We start from the raw sequence: 21399 nt of genomic DNA, 5'->3' as shown, positions 1-21399 counted from the left end.
ATACGCACACACCCACATTCAGACATACACGCACACATCCATACAGACATACATACATACAGACACGCACTCATTTCCAAACAAACAACACCCTTCATGCATACACGCACTCGCACACCCCCTCTACATACACACACGCACACCCCCATACACCCACACATCACACAACACCCACCCCCCCTCCCCTAACGGACGATCAACTTACCTGGTCCGTTGATCCTCCGTGAGGGGACGGGATCCATGGGGTCAGCTCCGCCGCCAGCACCCCGTCAACAGAACACCGCCACGCCGAATCACAGGACGTGATTCGGTGGGCGGTGTTCTGTTGACGGGGCGGTGGAGGTGGAGCTACCTCCACTTCCCCGCCGTCCGCCAGTTTGGCTGCTGGCGGCTCTCCGTCCAGGAAAGGACGGAGGGCTGCCAGCGGTCATAATGCGCAGAGCGGAAAACCGCCTGCACTGGTGGTCTTCAGCACGGCGGTCCCTCGACGGTCTTGTAAAAAGACCGCAGAGGTTGTAATGACCACCTTTGTCTTCCAGGTGTACATTATCCTTCTCCTCGGTCCTTTTAGCACTGAACTCAGTGGTCTGGGTTCTTTTCATCTTGGGTCTCTTTGTTTGGGTTTGAATGAGCTTCATCATTTTGGCCCTGATCGCTCTGGACATCCAGGTCCAGTCCCCTAAGTCTACCTGTCTCTGGTTGTTATGGTTCTCTTGATTTTCCTCACCCTTTCCCTGCTACTCCTATGTCCTGGCCTCTGTGTGGTACTCTGGGCCCTGATCTGATGGTCATGGTCTCCTTGCACTTCTGGAGAAGTTCCATGGTCTTTTTGGTGTTCACTCTACAAATCCTCCTTGGTTTGGCCCGGGGCCTCTTAGCTCTTATCCTTCTGGTATTCTTGGTACTGGCCAATACATCATCCTTGCTTATTCTGGTCCCCTGATCCTACTGGCCATAACCTCATGCTCCTAATCTTCCTAGTCTTCCTGAAGCAGGCCCTAACCCTCCTGGCAGTGGTTCTCCTCCCCGTCCTTCTCCCTCTACACAAACTGATCATGTTCCTTCTTTCTCTGGTCCTCCTGGGCTTGGCCTTCCTGTTTCTCATCTTCCTGGCTATTATGTTCCTAACTCTGCAGCCTCGACCTCCAGCTTGTAGTGCTGATCTCCCTGATTTTCCTTTTCCTCCCCACCCTGGTCTTTCTCATCCTGGTACTCAAGGTCCTGCGCCGCTTTGCCCTGATTTTCCTGGTCCCCCTAGTCCTTTGTTTTCTGTTCTTCTTAGAACTTTTCCTTCTGGTTCTGTTGCCTTTGTCCTTGGTCTCACCCACCTGGGACCACTGGCCACAGTCCTGTTATTTTAGTTTTTAGTAGTCATCGTTCTTCGCAAGATTCTTTGCCCAATTTGCCCTATCCTCTTGGTCCTGGTTCCTATAGTTTGGGTTCACCTGGTCCTAGTTCTCGTTGGTCTGATCCACCAGCAATCCTAGTCTTGTTCTCCTTTGTCCTGGTCATCCTGGCCCTTCTTGTCCTATTGCAGTTGTTATCATAAACCTTGTCTTTTTATTGTGTAGCCCCTTCTTTGTTCCCCCAGTCTTGGCCCATCTGGTCCTCTTGGTCCTGGTCACCTTGTCCTGGTTCTCCTCCCTCTGAGCCTCCTGAACCTGGTACTGCAAGTTTTGATCCGCCCTGATCTCCTGTGTCGTGGCCTCTTCATCTTAGGCCTCCTGGTTTGAGTTTTCCTGGTCATTGTGGATCTGTTCTTTTTCCTCCTAGTAATACTGTCACACATTGATCCTGACCTTCGTGATCCAGGTTCTCCTTGTTTCTGTCCCCTTAAGCCTGATCATTGTGGTCCTGTCACTCCTGGCCACCATTGTCCAATCCCCTTAGTCTTACAGATTCAAATTAGCTTTCTAACATCTGATTCCCCTCACCTTAATCTTCCTATCTTTAATAATTGCTCTACCCCATTTGGTAATCTGAGCCCTGATCTCAAAGGTCCTAATCTTCATGCCCTTTTAGCCCTGTTTCCTGTACGCCTGCTCATGATCCTTTTAGTTAACATAGTCTGTTGAGCTGGCCTTCTGGTCCACTTGCTCTTCCTAGTCCCTCTCATGCTTAGCCTGGTCCCACTGGCCATTTCCCTCCAGGTCCTGATATTTGTAGTCCTGTTCAAGCTGGCCCTGATCCTCCTTACCTTGGTCATCCTGCTCCTTGCCCTCATTGTTCTGCAATAATGTGTGGTCCACCACAGCTCATTCTAGCCTTTCCTAGTCTGATGTTCCTTGACCTCTGGTTCATGCCAGCCTAAGAACTTTCGTGCCCTGTACTTCCTGGTCCTTGTCTGACTGGCCATAATTCCCATTACCCCAAACCTCGTTCATCACTCCTACTGGTCTTGCTCCCCTTAGCTATCTACTTCCCTAGTTTTCCTGTTCCTAATCCTTCTGCTCCTGGTCCTACTGGTCTTAGTTCTGGTACTCCTTTGTCTGGTCCTCATGTATAAGGTCTTCTACCCCATCCTATTTCTAAAAGTCCTCCTGGTCTCCTCATTTGCCTGTTCCACCTCGTTCCTGTCCACCTGACCATGGTCCCCACTATCATGGTACTCCTAATGATGGTCCTCAAGGGTCTGGTCTTCTTCACCTCTGTGGCACTGGTCCTTCTAGTTCCATGTTGCGAGTCAGCTTGGTTCATGTTGTCCTTGTCACTCTGGTTTGGGATCCCCTTAGTCTAACCCTCATGTACCTTCTGATCCTAGTCACACTGGATCTGGACTTTCTGATCCTATATATCCCTCCTGGTCATTCTGATCTAGGGTCTCCTAGTCCATTTCGGCTGTGGCCTCCCTGATTCTGGTTCATTCACTTCTGGGCCCTTGGTCTTCCTTCATCTGATCTCTGTGGACTTGTCTCAGATCTTTCTTTTGACTACTGTCCTGGTACTGGTGCTCTTTGGTCTGTCTGGGTTTGCTACTCCTGGCCCTGTTCGTTCTAAACCCTCTAGGCATGGATGGTGTTCTCAGGATGGATGGCCCTCCTAGTCCTCCTCTTCAGTATGATCCAGTGCCTTCTGTTCCCTCTACCCCTGGTCCTTCTGTTCCTTCGGCCCCTGTCCACTGGATCGAGATCTCCCCATTCCATATTCTGCTGGACCTCCTGATCCTCCTCACCCTGATCTTGGTACCCCTACTCCTGTTTTCCCTTGTCATGTTCCTCGTCATCTATTTGTTCCTTGTCACCTCTGGCACTGGTAAGCCTGGTCCTCATGGATTAGGTCTTTGTGGGCATGGTTCTTCTTGCTCTGGTCTTCCTAGCCCTCCTGGCGATCCACCTCCTGTCCCTTATTCTCCTACTTGTCATCGTCCTCCTCTAACTAGTCCTACTCATTCCTTCACAAGCCCTTCTCCACAATGTCTTTTTTTAGGTACAGCCTCAAAGCCGTTCTATCACTCAGATTTTTTTGGCTTCCAGATTTATTTTTTGGAGACAGAACTATCAAGGATAGAAAGGAAGGCTCAGTAGAAACATAACTTTGCTCGCCTAAAACAAAAAATCAAAACTATCAATCCCAAGATACATTGTACGGATGACTAAAATGTCAGTGTGGCTGAATGGGCCACACATGACATGAGGCCAATAAGCATCTATGCCTAAAATCCACTCTGCTAGGTGAATAGTATGTAAAAGTATGTTTATTCAGAAGGCGGCTGAGTGAACTCCTCCCATGAATTACACAGATGCATTACTTACCTATCTCTTGCTTTCACTTTCACTTTCCCATTCCACATAAGTCCCATTACTGTGTCCCACTCAATTTACCCCCTGCAAGTGTCCCAAAGCACCAATTGTCTAATATAAGTCTCTCTTCCTCTGTGCCTCAGATACCACCTATCCTTTTGCTTCTGTGAGAGCTGTATTCTCTTTTAGCTTTAAATGTATTAGAAACTGAACTTGTGCAAACATGAACTGAGCATATGTTTTCTCCATTTTGGATTGATGTTGCGGCATATCACATGATTATTGTTGTTCCGGCTAAACAAAGAATTGTAAGATTTCCACTAAGAGACGATGAGCAATCCCAGAGGCTTCTCACCATGTTGTACTTAACCAAAGACATCCCAACTGTCTTAGAATATTGTTTATATAATGTGTTGATTATTATGCTTAAATAAACAGTAAGATCAACTCAATGCAATACAATAGTATTAGGAGAGAATCATCAAATATATTCTGTAGTAAAATGTTTCTGCTTGCTTGTTCCTCATTGGTGCATATCCTGAGAACCATGTCCCTGCTTAGCAATGTATGAAATCCTTTGTCTAAAGTCCTATTAAAGGACTTAGGGCCTGATTGAAATTTCAGCAGATGGGTTACTCCATCACAAGGGTGACAGATATCCTGCCCGCCGAAAAATAAATCCCATTATTTCCTATGGGATTTATATTTCGGTGGACGGAATATCTATCACCATTGGCACGGAGTAACACGTATGCCAAAATGTAAATCAGGCCCATTCTGTCCTCTGTAACCAGGACTTCCATTTCTCACCTTTGTAAGGTGAACCTATGCTGGATTTTCCATTGAATTTTACTGAATTCTTTGTACTTATGATATTATTATTTATTGCTAACCATGCTTTTGATATATTTCAGGTATTTGCTTAGTAATTCTTTATATAAACTACTTTATTAACCAGTGTATGTCATTGCTACTGAGAATGTCACAGTTCTTACTAGCGAATTTAGAACTTAAATGTAGGAACGGGTCTATTCGGGGAGCACCAAAGCCGTATAGGTACATTACAGCTTCCGTTGGCATGCTCTTGGTAAGATTATGAGAACCTGGTTTGCACGCTGACACTTCCCTGTCTGCTGATGCTTGTTGAATGCTGCAGTTTTGCCAAGTCTGAAATACTAAGCAAGTTCAATTCTTAAAAAAACAAACCTAAAGCTAGCACTAGGACCTTCATAAGAAGCTCAAAAAGAGACCATCCCTCAAAAATCATCAAAGGAAGGACCCTGTGCATTAAAAAAAACCAATACATTCCCATGAGTGAATACATCACCTTTGTAACATGGTTTAAAACCATAATCCTTATTCTTTGTAGACAGCTGGTACTCCTATCTGTGTGCCATATCCTCATGCTCCTAAAATATGTTTCATTCCTACATTTCTTATTTGATTATTAAAGTTAATGGGTTTTTTTCAAAATTGGTTTTGCTGTTTTTATCTTTAAACAGCTTAACTTAAGTCATGGACTTACCTTTGTCCATTCTATTGTACATGTGTATGTGCACTTACTTACACATGCTTTATGCAGGGTGCATTCCCATGGCCACCACCCTACTATTGCCTCTTCATGGCCAGGTAAAGACCTCCTTCGCACTATTTATCCAGCTGCTGGTCGAATAGTCTATCATCTGTACTATTAGCCTTCGGCCAGCTAAACAACGGAGATTCTGGACTATTTTGCAAGCAACTGGGTAAAAGGCACAGGTTATGTACTATTTAGCCAATGGCGCTTTTCAGGTTTTGCTGTGTGTGTAGCAGTTACTAGAACACATATACAGAGAGACAGCTCTGAAGGTGTCCAACAGTCAGCGAGCTTCCTCTTCGGCTATGACAAAATGTTAGTCACAATCTTGGTAAAACTGATGGAAACTGAACACAATTCTCAGGCCCTGCAGTCAACACTCTGCAGTCAGTCCACCCCTCCACCACATATGGCCTTTGGCCAGGGCCGTCTTTAGGAGTGGTGGCGCCCTGTACAACAGTTTATTTTGGCACCCCCCACCCATGACCTCCTCCTCTGTTTCATTCACTACCAACCAGGAAATGTGCCCCTCATCTCTCCATCTCTCCCCTTTCACATACATGCATCTGTTTTAAAGCACTTGTAAAGGCTGGCTTTATTATTCCACTCAGCTATCCACATAAAATATAGGCGCATATTTAAGAGCCCCTAGCGCCATTCTAATGCCACATTAGCGTTATTTTTTTATGCTAATGTGGCATTAGATGGCAAAAAATGCTGTGCTATATTTACAAAGTGGAGCAATGCGTGCCAGGCATAATGTATGCAAAGGTGGCATTCCCCCCATTAGGGGGGCCAAAAAAATGGCACAAAGAAATCTGACAGATTTCTTTGCGTCATTTTGTTCCGGCACTTTTACCCTTAACTCCACCATTCCTAAACTAAAAAAAAAAAACTTTCTATGCCTTAACTCCACCCACCCTGCACCCCTTAAAACATCGCAGCACACAAATCTGCACCCACCCCTGAACTCTAAAAAACCCTCACTGCCCCTAAACACCAGCCATCCATGACCTATAACAACTCCTCATCACCCTAAACTACTCATCCCTGAATCCTAAAAACTCCTTTCTACATCTAAACTCCATCCATCTCTGAATCCTTAAAACTAGTCAACACCCTAAATTCCACTCCACACTGAACCCTAAAAACACCATCCCAGCTGCTAACCACAATTGAACCTTAAAAACCCTCACCAGCCCTAAATTCCGCCCATCCATGAACCTTAAAACCTCTCAAGATCCTTACACTCTGCCACATCTGAAACCTAAAAACACCTCACACATCTAAATACCAGTCATCTGTGAACCTTAAACCCCACTCCCCCCTACATCCACCCATCTCTGAACTCTAAAAAACCCTTTCTGAGCTCAAACTTCAACTATTCCTGTCCCATCAAAGATCTGCATCACACTAAACATTACCCATTCCTGAACCCAAGAAACCCACAGTGGTCCTAAACTCTACCCAAGTTTACTGTAATATTGTTTTTTCTTAAACTTATCCTCCCTTTAAAATGTTTCCTTTAACTTTCAATTGTTTTATTTTCTTAAAATTTTCTTTCCTTAAAATTGGTTTTCCATGGTTTGGTTTCCACCAATGTGGTTCCTCATTTTTGGTTTTCCATTAATTCACAAACATCAGTGTGCAGCGTGGGTTTGGCCGCAAGGCCTGGCTTGCGGCCAGTCCTCGCTCCCAAACACCTGTGGGATGCCAACCAGCGCTCTGCACAGTCTTTGACTGTGCATGACATGGGGTTGTCCCCTACAAATCTGGGTAACTGAGACGTGATTCAATAGGAAAACAGAGAGAACATGTAGAGAATATTTAGAGAAGGCGAGTATATGATGGGTTTAGGCCCGTATTTATACTTTTTTAGCGCCGCATTTGCGTCGTTTTTTGACGCAAAAACGGCGCAAACTTGCAAAATGCCATTGTGGGCCATATTTATACTCCGTTTGCGCCGAAATTGCGTCGTTTTTTTTGACGCAATTTCGACGCAAAACTAACGCCAACTAACGCCATATTTATACTATGGCGTTAGAGGCGAATAGCGCCAAAGTTCCCGGAATGTGCGTCATTTTTTAGCGTGAACCCCTTCCTTGCGTTAATGATATGCAAGGGAGGCGTTCCCGTCTAAAAAATGACTCCCAGGCCTTTAAGTGGTATTTATACTCCCGGGCAAAAGAGACGCCCGGGAGTTGGCGTGGCAAAAAACGGCGCATTTGCGCCACTTTTTAACGCCTGCTCAGGGCAGGCGTTAAGGGGCCTGTGGGCTCAAAATGAGCCCACAGGTGCCCTCCCATGCCCCCAGGGACCCCCCCTGCCACCCTTGCCCACCCCAGGAGGACACCCAAGGATGGAGGGACCCACCCCAGGGACATTCAGGTAAGTTCAGGTAAGTTTTTTTTTTTTTTTTTTTAATAATATTTTGTGGCATAGGGGGGCCTGATTTGTGCCCCCCTACATGCCACTATGCCCAATGACCATGCCCAGGGGACAGAAGTCCCCTGGGCATGGCCATTGGGCAAGGGGGCATGACTCCTATCTTTCCAATGATAGGAGTCATGTTGATGGGGGATGGGCGTCGTTAAAAAATGGCGCAAGTCGGGTTAAGACGATTTTTTCGACGTAACCTGACTTGCCCCATTTTAAGACGCCCATGCGCCATTTTCCCCCTACGCCGGCGCTGTCTGGTCTACGTGGTTTTTTCCCACGCAAACCAGGCAGCGCCGGTCTGATTGCGCCGTCTAACGCCATTCCATAAATACGGCGCCCGCATGGCGCTTCAGAATGGCGTTAGACGGCGCAAAACTTTTTGACGCTAAACTGCGTTAGCGCAGTTTAGCGTCAAAAAGTATAAATATGGGCCTGTATTTTGTAGGTTTGCGCCGTTTTGCGTCAAAAAGCGGCGCAAATGCGGCGCTAAAAAAAGTATAAATACGGGCCTTAATTCTTTGTTTAAAAAAGCAAAAACAAATTCACGGGGAGCATTTTAAGTTTAGAGGAGCAGATGAACCACCACAAGCTGCCACTCACTCAACCAAAGCTGCTACATGTAGAGGTGAGACATCCACAGGGTTTCCTCGAATCTAAACTGGAGCTTATCCATAACCTGTCAATCTGTTGGCCACTAGGCTGCCAGGTCATAGTGGCCTTTGCCCCATCCTATTTAGAGTGGGGCAACTGTCATTAGATTTCCTTGCTCGGGACTGTCATGCAAAGCATGGTAGTCATAGGCGGGGAATTTGCTAAAAGCCCTTACGAGCAATAGCTTCTGACTGTTTTTCTAAAACAAAAGGCCGCTTTCAAAGTTTGTATGCCACATGGCACCAGCTCTGCAGTTCCATCAACCCACAGTTGAGCCATCTGTGTTGTACCTCTACTGCAGACTTACAATTTGCCACCAGGCAAGGATCTCTAACTCGGGCAGGTAACCATCCAGCAGGGGAACTGAGGCCGTACATAGCCTGTGCTGGCCTTGCAGGCCAACTGACTACCGCAAAGTACTAAATGAGGCCCCTAAAACATTTTTTAAAACAACTGTTCCCCTCTTTTTTTCAAGAAAAATACTTTTGTTCTTCCATAACTATTCACTGCTCGCCCACTGTACCATTCCAAGTGTTAAAACAAAAAAAAGCAAGACCAGTTTTAAGAATATATATAGTCAGCAGAACTGTGAAGAATTGTATTTGGCCCTGGGGTTGAATTCCCACAGAATATGCATCACTGCTTTTCGGGCTAGTAATAACACTGATTGCTGCTCCATCACCACGTGTCAAATGCTGTTTGTTAGGGTTTCTAAAACACAGGCCTGTTTTTCCACCACATATAGAACTTTATTCATGGAATGATGTTTGATATAACCCTTCCCACACAATGCCTCCCGTATGTAGATTTATCTCACATGGACAGCCTGAGCATCCCGCGTGACTCTGACCCTCAAATACCAGTTTTAGGCGCATCTCAAGTGATTCATCCTTTCACTTTTTTCGCTTTTTCGCTTTTTTTCCAGTTTGATTGCTCACCATTAAAAAGCACTGGAGAGCTGCAGCAGTACCGGTAGCTGCCGAAACAGCCCGGCTCCGAAAATAAACTTCCTGAAACATGAAGCAATAATGGCGAAATCAGCATTTGTGGCAGTTTTCCTCGCCATATTTAGAAGATGCCTGGTAAAACTGGAGACACTGCTATCCATATCTGTATTCTGAAAGACTTCAGAGCCAGTGATTAATTTGTGAATAAAAACGTGCCGTGCCCAAAGCCCTCCTCTTAAACACACGGCTGCCATACTAAATGTGTGAACACAGAAAACTGAGGCAGCCTAACCCTGAAGCCATCTCCGGCCTCTTCAATCCATTTACAGCCACTCCCTGCCCCTTCAGCTCACTCTTGCAGCTTTCTGCTTTCTCCCATTGTGACGTTTTTTCGTTTTTCTCTTCCTCCGTCTTTCCCACATGTGTCTTTTGCTTGTAGTAAATGCTGGAGGCAGAAAGAGAAGCGTTGGCCGGCGAAAATAAGTGCTGGTGCCCCGTACCGGAAACAACAAGTACAAATTAAGCACTGCTTCAGACACAGAACACTCTGCTCGAAATTACAAGGATGTGTAACGGTATTTCCATAAGAATTTCTGCCAATGTTAAAATGTGATAGAGTGGAAAAAAACATTTCTAACTGCGCTTTGACTGTTACTGCGCCTCGCCACAGGGAACACACTGATACAGGCACATATGACGACAAGCACCACACAACAACTTTTAATTATATCATTTATTGTATTAAAATATACTTTAGAAAAAGTAAAAAATATAGAAATCGGAGATTATAATTGCATTAATCGTGCATGAAAAGGGTTCAGCGACAACCCGCATGACCACCCACCCTCTCCCAATGTACAGAGGTGACTAAGGAACAGTCATCATATACAGAATACAGGAAGCTCACGTCACCATCACCACAGAGCAGCTTTTTAAAATAAAGTCCTATGTCACCAGATTCCTGGTTCTCACCTCTAGCCTGTGCCATCACTACTGGTACTGAGATATGTTCATCAGCGCAAAAGGGGGGAAGGGCCGAGCTATCCTTCTAAAAGGATGCTTTATTGGATATTTCCATGATCCTTAGACTGGTTTACAAATTTGCAGATTATATCAGCATAAAAACCACAATGAGGACAGGATGAAGCACAACAGTGATTGCCCAACTCACAACACACCTTGCAAGCCAAGCTGAAAAGATCAAGTTGCACAAAGTTAAGAATTGCCAAGAACATGCCAAGCGTTGAGCGCGCGGGCCCATCTCCAGCCCACGCGGCTTAGGCGTGAACGGTCTTGTCACACAGTAAGAAAATTGACATCAGCATGAAAGTCAATTTCTATCGAGTTGGACAGTATCAGTAGCCTGTGCAAGCCCGGAGGGCTCTTGGTTGGGGGGAGGCGGTTGGCTTGGGGCTACTGGATCTTTCTATTGCAGGGTCCTGCCAAGAGTCCCCTAGTCTAGGAAATGAGATATATTTTTTTAAATATCTCTTTATTAATTTTCTATGGAACCAAACTGTGAACTCAACACAGTGGGCTCGCAGATATGTAAATTTTACGCATCTCCGGCTGCTGCGGCACAAAATATAAGATGGCACTTCATGTGCATACATTTTAAAAAACAGTCAATCAAGGGAGATTTATTTTCATGTTGATGAAATGTGATATCAGCGCCAGATGCTTCCTAACTACACTGGGTTTTTACTCTAAGTTCGCGCTCATCCAGGTATCACATCAGAGCGCATATTGCTCGTTTTTGGATTTCTAGTTACAAATCTACATACTCAGGTGGAAAAGTGCTGGACTTGTCTGCTTAAGAGATCATGCATTGCCAGCAAGGAAAGGGCCAGCCAGAGGACGAAAAGGATACTATGGGGGAGAGGTAACTGACCTGTGCTTAAATGTATTTATTTATTTATGTATGGGGCTTAAATGGGGCCTACAGCTCAATTTGCAAACCATCTTGGATAGACTGCTGTAAGTTAATAGAAAAGATGCTCGGCTCGCCGTCTGCCATGATTTACTTAGGCAGTCTAGCACATTTCACAGTCCAGAGTTCTATAAAATGTGGACATTGAATGGGACAGACATTATAGTGATCACTCATTGCCCTACATGCCACATCACCTACATCACCGCTATAGGAGCATGCATCTTCACAGTGGCAATCGTCTTTCTCTTCTATGCAGAGGCTGAGCAATCTAAATTCACATTTTTTTCACAATGGCACCATCTCCAACTGCAAATTAACTTCCAGGAAATGCTCTTCACAAATGACCATCACGTCTTTCGCAGGGATTTCCTTTCCAAAAAGTCAGAAGAGACACAAAAGAAATACTGTTTGCTGGGGAGGACGGAGACAGCGCAGGTGCTCTCACTCTGGCCGCCTGCCCTCTGAGACCCAGCCTCACATTTGATAGGAATAGAGCCCTCGCCCTCAGCATCTGCCGCCAGGGAAGCTGGAACGGAACCAAGACTTCTGAAACTGCCCCCGAACTTCTTGCATCCTCCACTTCCGAGGTCACGGATCAGCCCTGGGCGACCCCGTGCTGGCTAGTAACTGTTGTTCTGCTGGGCCTTTAAAATACAAAACAGAGGGATGGCGGCATGTTAATGATATATGCATTTTAAATACACAACAGAAAGAGATGGCGGCATGTTTAATGATATATGCATGTTATCCTAGTAGTCACCACCTAGACAGTTAAATCGTACAGTGATCCACTTCCTGGGCATACACTGAATGTCAATGGCTTTTCTAAAGGCAGACACATCACGAGTCAATTTCTATACGATAACACCATGATCAGGAAAGAAGGTACATCTTCAAAAGCAGTCAAAGTATAGAGGGCATATTGAGAGGGTCACTTTAAGAACAGAATCATTGCATTGCTTTTGGGATTTGAGTGACGAAGTGAAAATGACTGATGAAGGACGTGACACGATACTGCTCTTGTATGGCAATCTCACAGTTCCACAGGACCGCCAAACAGGTTTGCTACTTATAGCAAAAGACAGTTATTGTTTCATTGTATACTAAGATGTAAAGGAACAGCTCTTGTTTCATTATATACTAAGGAGTTTATTTACAAGGCACTTGCGCCACCGCAGAATCATTTCTTTTTAAGCTGCAGCAGCGCAAAAACAACTCCAAATCTACAAAGTGCCACTAGAGGCCTCTAGCGTCACTTTTCACCTCAGGCCTCAACTACCGGCAATGATACGCAAGGTAGACGTTCCCGGGCAAAAAGCCACGCAACAGTTCACTGGTCGTTCTGCGACTTCACTGCATCATAAATTTAACGCCTACTCAGAGCAGGCGTTAAACTGACACAGGGCTTTTTCCTATGGGAGCCTTCCTCCCATTGCTGGAGTAGCGTCATTTTTTTACACTAGTCCAGCAATGCGTCAGGTTAGCGCCAACAGATACATCAGATTTTTTGACACATCCGTGAAGACGTGGCCATGGAGCTCTGGATTGTAAATACAGTGCATCCATGGCGTCATTAGGGAATCGTTAGGCAGCACAAGAAATGTGACACATCGGAGCCAATGCATCAGTTTCTTGTAAACTAGGCCGTAAGATGTTTTATATTGATCCAATATGATGACCGAACAGTAGGGCCAAGATGGAGGACATAGATGTGTGGTTATGCACATGGTGGGGTGTTAGTAACTGACCTTATTAGTTGCTCATTTAAATTTAGTGATGGACACTAAATCTGCTGGTTCTTCACTGTTCATGGTAGACTTGTTAACAGTGGGACGTGAACAGGAGTTTTGATAATCATTGAAAACATTTTGAGAAGATGGCCTTGACTTCTTCCCATACACTCATAGCTGCAAAGTTCAATCAGACTGCACAGTGATTTTTAACAGTGTTCTTTTGATTTGTGCTGCCAAGTGATCTGTGGCCAGAATGCAAAGTGGCTATAGAGTGGCCAGAGAAGGAGCCACCAAGAAATCCAGTGACAAAATCTCTATCACCAGCAGTGATGAAAAAATATCAACAGGTGATGACCTTCTTGAAAGGGACGACACCGGCTAAGGACATTGATTGGGTTAAGATTGACAGGACAACTCCAGAGCCTAAGGAGTCAGTGAATGCCTATAATGATTGTTGCAAATGTTCAAGCAGCTCAGTGGAGACTCTTGAGGTGAAAGACATGGGAAATGTGTCCAGATTCGTAATAGGATTGAGATCTGAGATAAGCATCATGATTCAGCAGCATTTGATATGTTGGCAAAATAGGTTGATGAAATTTTGAGATCTGGGAAATATTGCAGTGATGAATTGGAGATAAAGAAGAAATGACTAAGGGTGAAACTGATAGCGGCACGAATGAAAGCTGCACAGAGAGGAGGATGACAGAGTCATCAGCGAATACCGGTGATGTAAGGTGGAGACAGATTTCCACAACAAGATAGATGACGTGGTGTTCCGATTGACCCGAATACTGAGATTGATGCAGCAACTTTGAAGAAGACAAATCCTTGTCATTTTTACAATATAAGTTGAGCCGTTGGAAGTGGGAATGTTGTCTTAATCCTCAGAATTCAGGGTTCACAGAAGCCCAGGGTAATAACCCTTTACAGTCACAGAATGTACAGAGCCCGAGAATGCAAAACTTTAATGCGCCCCAAGCTCCAGTGATGCAGGTTCCACAAGCTCCGATGCCACAGCAAAGTGCAAATGGTCGCATATTAAACTCAAATAAATTCCCGACCGTAAACCAGAATTCTTTCCAAAATCAGGGCATGTTTTAACAGTTTCCATTGTTTGAAGCGTTTGAGGGTTACAATTCTGACCCATCCTTCTTACGATGCCAGAGAAGAAGGAAGATTGTATTCTTGGCACAGTCTTAGAGGTAGATCAGAGTCGTCCATTCATAGATGATGAGGTGAATGGCCACCCCATATCACTCCTGATCAATACTTGTGCTACCCGCTCCACTGTTATAGGATAATGGAGGTTCCAACCCTATCCCTCTCGGGAAAAAGAATCCAAGTTATAGGAGTTCCAAATAAACAAATGACAAATCCTGTAACAGAAGAAGTACCTGTCAAAATAGGGTCCTTTGAAGAGAATCACCAATTTGTGGTATGTGATTCTAGTCCAGGGAGTCTCTTGAGATGAGATCTCCTGGGCATTTACTGTACACCGAAAGGTATTGAGTTACAAACTCATGATGAGGATGTTGCCTTTAAATTGTCAAGAGATGGCCTTTATGTTGCATTGTTCCCTATGATGATGATCGATGATTTATCACCAGATCCTAAAGATACGGACAAGCCAGAGGTCTAGGATTTTTCAGAAAATTATATAGGTCTCATCAAAGGTGCTGAACCTGTCCACATTAAAGTGAAACCAAATGAAGAGTACCCAAGAACATCACAATAAAATCTTACCACCAAACAATTGCAGGGATCACTGTAGTGATTGACTCAATGATACAGTAAGGCGTTTTGAAGGCGATAATCAAAAGTCTATGTAATTCACCCATTATGGGCTTACAGAAGCCTAGTGGCAAACACTGCATTGTCCAGGACCTTTATTGAAATGCCTGTAAGCAACGGGCTGAGATATGTCCTGGTGGTTGTGTGCATCTTTTTGCGTTGGGTTGAAGCTTACCTGCCCAGAGAAATGACAGTCTCACTGTAGCTAAATTGTTGTTGATGGAATTGATCCCCAGATTCAGTTTCCCGACTTCTCTGCAGTCAGACTGAGGGACTCATGTCTCCAGTGAAACAGTTTACCTGACCGCACACACTGCAAGTGTCCACGAGGCCCTAGCTTGGGTTGGCCTACATCCCCCTCCTTTCCCTGCACAAGAGGGGCCAGGCAACAGAAGCTGACGCACTCTCTGCAACATACCTGCAGCTTAGGGGTCTCCAGTGAAGTGGTCTCCTTGCCCCCACACACCACAAGTGTACCCGGGGCCCTGGCTGGAGTGGGACTACATTCCCCAGCCTCCCCCTGCACAATGAGGGGCCAGGCAGCAGCTGGCACGCTTTTAAGTGCCACAACATGAGCACAGGGCCAAGACCAGGCCCATCTTTGCGATTCATAGCCCGAAAGAGGCCGGGCTGGGCCTACCCTCTTTCATTTTAGCTTTGCTGCTGTTGAACTAACTCAGGCTCTATAAGTTTATTTAGACTTTTTTGTATTACATCGTTTGGCAGTCTTTCCTCGTGTCTGCTGGGAATTTTTGAAGGCTTAGCACTGGAACGCGGTTGGTTAAGCAATGGGGAAATGAAAGGCAGCGGCGCCCCCTAGGTAATCTTGGTGTGGCGGTTGGGGGGCTGATGATTTTGGTGCAAAATAATATTGCATGCTCACATACATTATTAAATATAGATTCTCCTGAATTAATGAGGCTACTGGTTGAATTCCGCTTGGGATTGATTGTGGTATTATTCAATGTCTATGCTACGCTTGCAATTATTCACCTGTTCGGTCCATGCTAGATGAATTAATTGATTTGTATCAGCTGACAGTTAAAGTGAAGGAGGAGATTTCAGTGTATCTTTTAGCCTTTACCATCTGTTAGTATACTAACAATGCAGGAGTATGAACAGTGGGATGTACCGGCAAATTTCAACATCACTATTCCAATGTAGCCCTTCAATTAGCATTTATTGTGGTGAGATGGAGTCTTCAAGCATGTAATGGGAGAACCCACTTTGACCAGGAAAGATCATTCACGTTCAAGAGGGGTTCCCATTCTAGTGTTATTGACTATTAGAACACTGAAGTGTTGCGAGCTCCATTGGAGACAATAGAGTGCTGCGGGCTTTTACTGGCCGGTAAAAACCCTGAACGACAACATTCCAATGTTCTTTGTTCACAGCAACAGCTGTGAACATAGGCCTCATGGAGCCAGAGGGGATTTCAATCCCCTCGGGCTCCGTGAGGACTTTGTTTTATTTATTAGAACATTCTGCCCTCTAGTGGACGAATGTTCTAATAGCCTTATAGCTCTTCGTTTCTGGGCTATACCGGCAATTAAAGTCCCGCTCCCTTGTTAAAGGCCCTCATCTTTGGCTCGGGTCTTTAACGCTGGAGCGGTCCTTTTTATGGCTGGTATAGCTTGCTTTGGCCACTGCTCAATGACATGAAGGTTGTAACACGCACTGACAATGATCACAAACCTATGATTACTTCCCTAATTGGGGGTGCCTTCCAAAGGACACTAATTACCTGTTATACTATGTTTCCAGAGCCTATTTTAGCCAATAATTCTCGATGAATCCTCGAGCTCCCAGTGATGTCAAATCACAAATTGAATTCAGAGTTTTACCGGTGGCTTGTGTTCTACCTGTCTGACTATGGAGAAACTCCTGCTTCTGCTACACTGATTCTAGAAATTCATGAATGTTTTTTTCAGTAAATTGCAGGGTATCTTTTGTAAAGAATCGGAACCAGAGCCGACAACTCATGCAAGGGATTCCAAATGGTTCATTATAAAGTGTGAATCTTCCAAAAAGATGCTAAGGAAGGCTGTCAAAGGATGCAGGTGTACAGACATTAGAGAAGCATGATCTAAATATAAGATAGCGCTCGCTGAAGCTGAGCACGACTGGGAGAAAAAAACTGGCAAGATCTGTTGCAGACTGTGAAAAGGAATGATAGTAGATCCTTTTGGCATATAATTTCTTATAGGAGTATAGGTAGCGTGAACACTTGCCGCCACCACATCGAGCCCGAGGAGTGGGAAGTTCACATCTCTGCACTGTACGCCCAAGAAACATTTGTTACTCTGCTCTCCTGTGTGACTTACAGACACCCTGCTAAACCTACGCTTATTAGGGCCTGCGGGCAGCCTACTGAGGTTTTCCTTAGTTTTGAGGACATTCTTTCTGCTATTAAAAGACTTAAGCCATCAGAAGATCCAGATCGAATACCAGGAGATTTGTATACATCTGAACCCCAGATCTGGTCCAGCTATGTTAATCTCTTATCAAACACAATTGCTGCTAGTGGAGAAATTCCAGCTACGGGTGGGGGGGGAGGGGGAATAGTGCCAGTCTTCAAGAAGGGCGACGCCAGTAACCCGTCAAATTATAGGCCCATTGGCCTAATAGATAACCTGCAAAAAGTCTTTTCGAGACATGTTATTGATAAATTACAAAACAGGATAGATAATGAGCAGATACTGTCGCCACTCCAGGCTGGTTTTCATGCAAGAAGAAGTACCTCGGATCAAGTTTTAAGATTTGCTTTTATATACTGGAAGCACGTTTTGCTTAGTAATCAAAACTATGGGGGTCATTCTGACCGCCGGGGCCAGGGTCGGCGGGAGCACCGCCGACAGACCGGCGGTGCCCCGCAGGGCATTCTGACTGCGGCGGTTCGGCCGCGGTCAGATGCGGGAAACCGGCGGTCTCCCGCCGGTTTCCCGCTGCCCTGCAGAATCCTCCATGGCGGCGGAGCGCGCTCCGCCGCCATGGGGATTCTGACACCCCCTACCGCCATCCTGTTCCTGGCGAGTCTCCCGCCAGGAACAGGATGGCGGTAGGGGGTGCCGCGGGGCCCATGCCATGCCCCGTAAGAGGGCCCCACAAAGTATTTCAGTGTCTGCTATGCGACGGGTGCCACTGCAATTCTGAGCCGGCGTCCTCGTGGGAAGGCTGATTTGTCCTGGGCTGGCGGGCGGCCTTTTGGCGGCCACCCGCCAGCCCAGGGCAAATCCCAAAATACCCTCAGCGGTCTTTCGACTGCGGAGCGGTATTTTGGTGGGGGAACTCCGGCGGGCGGCCTCCGCCGCCCGCCGAAGTTAGAATCACCCCCTATATGTGTTATTCCTAGATCTGAGAGAAGCGTTTGATCTTGTCCCCCACCAGGATCTTTGAAGAGTGCTCTCAGATATGGGAGCCCCCGGAGGTCTAATAAATGTTATTATCAGACTTCATGAAAAAAATTATGGCCAAGTTCATTGGTGCAGCAGCGGCAAACTGGCAAATAGAATTCCTTTCTCCAGAGCGGTTCACCAGGGGTGTGTCCTTGCACCTACCCTGTTTACCTTGTATGTCAATGATGTGGTAAAGGTACTGCTGGCTTTTCAGAATGTCTCTACCATCGTGAATGGTAAAAAAATCCCTATACTCCTTTTTGCAGCTGACTCGCTTCTTATTTAAAAAATCTCAATGGGTTTCCAAAATTTGATTGGCAAGTTTTTAGAATTTTATATAGCACGGTTTTTAGAAATAAATGTGATTAAAACAAATTAGATGTTACTCGGCAAGAGCACAGTCAGAAATAGCAATGTTAAGGGTTGACATTGAGCCCTAAGAAAGGATCTTTTGTTTTGGCCATTTCCCGTTCAATCTCTTTGCCACTAGTGGCATACCGTGCTAAGGCCCACAGTGCCACACTTTTTGGACCTGAAATTTGGGGTTATACAGATATTCAGAAGCTATCCGTAGCCAGGATTAATTTTGTAAGATCACCCATCTTGGTTCTGGTCAACAGTCCTCCTATCCCACTCTACGTTGATCTAGTTACAAAGCATATCGTAGATATGGCCCAACTGAAACCATCAACATTCTGGATCTGCATTTGGTCAACTCCCAAGTTATTAGAGTACAGAGATTCTCTAGGGGACCTGATGAAATTTGGTTGTGCTGTAAGGTTCCTTGGTTGATGTTTGTTTTTAACTTGTGCAAGATGCTAGGTTTGCTCAAACTATGGGAAGACGCTGGAAAAATCTGCAAGGCAGATGCTGTAGCTATAAAATGAAGTTACTGGGCCTATGTATATGAACAACAATCTATAAGAGGGACCCATGGGCATCTGACCGAGCAGTTCTTAGAGTTCAAGACAAGCCCATCTTTGAACTTTTTTTGGACACTATTACACCGCCACTTGTAAAGAGTTTATATGTAAGGTTCAGACTAGGGGCCACATGTAGGTAGGTCCAGATTTGCGACCCGCAAATTGCGAGTCAGAGCAACTCGCAATTTGCGAGTCGCAAATCCGAATGTTGGATGGTGTCCCTGACACCACCTGCGATTTGCAAGGGGGTCGCAAATGCCCACCTCATGAATAATCATGAGGTGGGTTGCAATTTGCGACCCCCTTGCGAATGGCAACCCTCACAGGGAATGTGACCTGCAGCGGACAGCAGACCACTATGTCTGTGACTAATTTTCAATAAAGATTAAAGGAAAACGAGATGCATTACAAAAACAAAAAATGAAACGTTTTTGTTTCATTTTTTCAGAGCAGGCAGTGTTGCTCTGAAAAATAGTTTTCAGTGACATTCACAACGGGCCCTTTTGTAAATGGGTTAGCACCCATTTGAAATGGGTGCTAACTGCGATTGTTTTGCGACCGCGTTCACGATCACAGAACAATCCTACATTGCACTGCGAGTCACAATTAGGAAGGGAACACCCCTTCATAATTGCGAGTCGCACACCCATTTTGCGATTCGGTAACCATGTTACTGAATCGCAAAACTGTGTTTTTGCATCGCAATGTGGTTTTTGCATGTCGCAAACAGCGAAATTCGCTATTTGCGACGTGCAAAAAGCTACCTACATGTGGCCCTAGGTAGCTTACCCCCTGAACTAACTCATTACAAAAATTGAAAAAAGATCAGCCTCTGATATGTGCCCAGCTTGTGGCTCGGTCCCTAAACCAGAGCAACATATTATTTTCTTCTGCCCAGGGTATCACGGATCTAGCCAAAAATAGATACGACTGAAGCGTCTCAACTTGGAAGCTACCCGTTACTTAGATGCCCAGCGATCTTAACAGCTGACACTTCTGTCCCAATCGTATTCTCAGGCAGTCGTTTCTTGATAAATATTTGGTTTAAATGCTAGAAACACTTCAAATATGTTTTTGCACAAAAGTGGAGCAGAAACTACATTGCAGCTATCCACCTGAGGCTTAAGGGATAGTGAAACAGGTGAATGGCACACTGAAATCCAGACTAGCTAAAGTGTGTGCATCAACGCCTTTGAAGTGACCTGAGGCTTTGAGTCTTGTATTGTTGAGTCTTCACAGTATTCCTGATCGGAGGGCGGGACTGTTCCCCCCATGAGATAATCATGGGCAGAGCAATGAGACTGCCAGCAGCACCGCAAAAGCACTTGTGAGCATTACAGATGATATGATTCTCGATTACTGCAAAAGTCTGGCTGATGTGATGCTCTCTGTGTCTCACCAGGTGCGAACAGCCACAGCCTCGCCACATCAGAAGAAACACGTGAGGAAAACATGATTAGAACATCATTGGTGTGGTCTTTACCAAGTATTTCTGGTGAAGACTACTGCTGTCAAATGTGGAGGTCTCTCCAACGGGTTTAATGCTTCCTGTACTTGCAGAGTCGAGTGTTCCCTTGATGATGTGACAGCACCTCTTCCAGAAGTGCCAGTTGTGACATAGAGATAGCAGTATCAGGTTGGACAAGCTGTCAGGGATCAAGAAGCGGCTGCAACAGCACACATTCGGTCTGAGGGGGGTCTGGAAGAGTCAACAGCTGTAGCTGAGACACAAGAGTCTCATCCTGTCGCTGTGAATGAGTCAAATTCAGACCCTGACGAAGGACCTAGAACGTGAGTGGGAGACTGCAGGCTAAGAAGGCAGGAGAGGGAGAGATTGAGCCTGCTTGAGGGACGTGTACCCCAGACTATTCCAGAGGACACTGAGGATGAAGTGTCCGCATTAAGGAGGTTGAAAAGTGCTAGGGTAGCCCGCTGCAGGTACTCTTCACCTGAATGGACATACTTTGCTGCTAAGGTCGGAGAGAGAGAATTTTGGGATTTTGAGGATAACTGTGCAAATCCAGCTGAACCTCCTTGAACTGTTTGGTATTAGTGTGGTCTCTGAAAATGTGTACATGTTAGAGATATTTAAACAGACTTTGTTAGGGAATTAAGAAGATTACCGAGGCCTGAGGCAGCTGAAGGATCGTAAGGGTGTCATTTGGAAGAACACAGAGTGGGGCTAAGGAAGTCTCACAAAGATTTTGTAAATAATTTATTTTATTTGTTTAACTTTGTTTTGCCATTAGCACAGGTGAAATCCGACAGACA

General features: G+C 45.4%; 1 protein-coding gene across 1 annotated transcript in view; it reads right to left on the bottom strand.

Moving 5' to 3' along the window:
• Positions 1-10071: 10071 nt before the first annotated feature.
• The window catches only part of CCL19 (C-C motif chemokine ligand 19), a 1093152-nt gene continuing 1081824 nt past the window's right edge, over positions 10072-21399 (bottom strand). Inside the window, exon 9 of the mRNA XM_069213346.1 lies at positions 10072-11930. Within this exon, the coding sequence (XP_069069447.1) occupies positions 11907-11930 (24 nt within the window). The 3' untranslated portion in view covers positions 10072-11906. The remainder of the gene's footprint in view (positions 11931-21399) is intronic.

Source organism: Pleurodeles waltl, chromosome 1_1, assembly GCF_031143425.1.
Source record: "Pleurodeles waltl isolate 20211129_DDA chromosome 1_1, aPleWal1.hap1.20221129, whole genome shotgun sequence".
NCBI classification, from domain to species: Eukaryota; Metazoa; Chordata; class Amphibia; order Caudata; family Salamandridae; genus Pleurodeles; species Pleurodeles waltl.
This window is presented reverse-complemented; position numbering and strand designations above follow the sequence as displayed.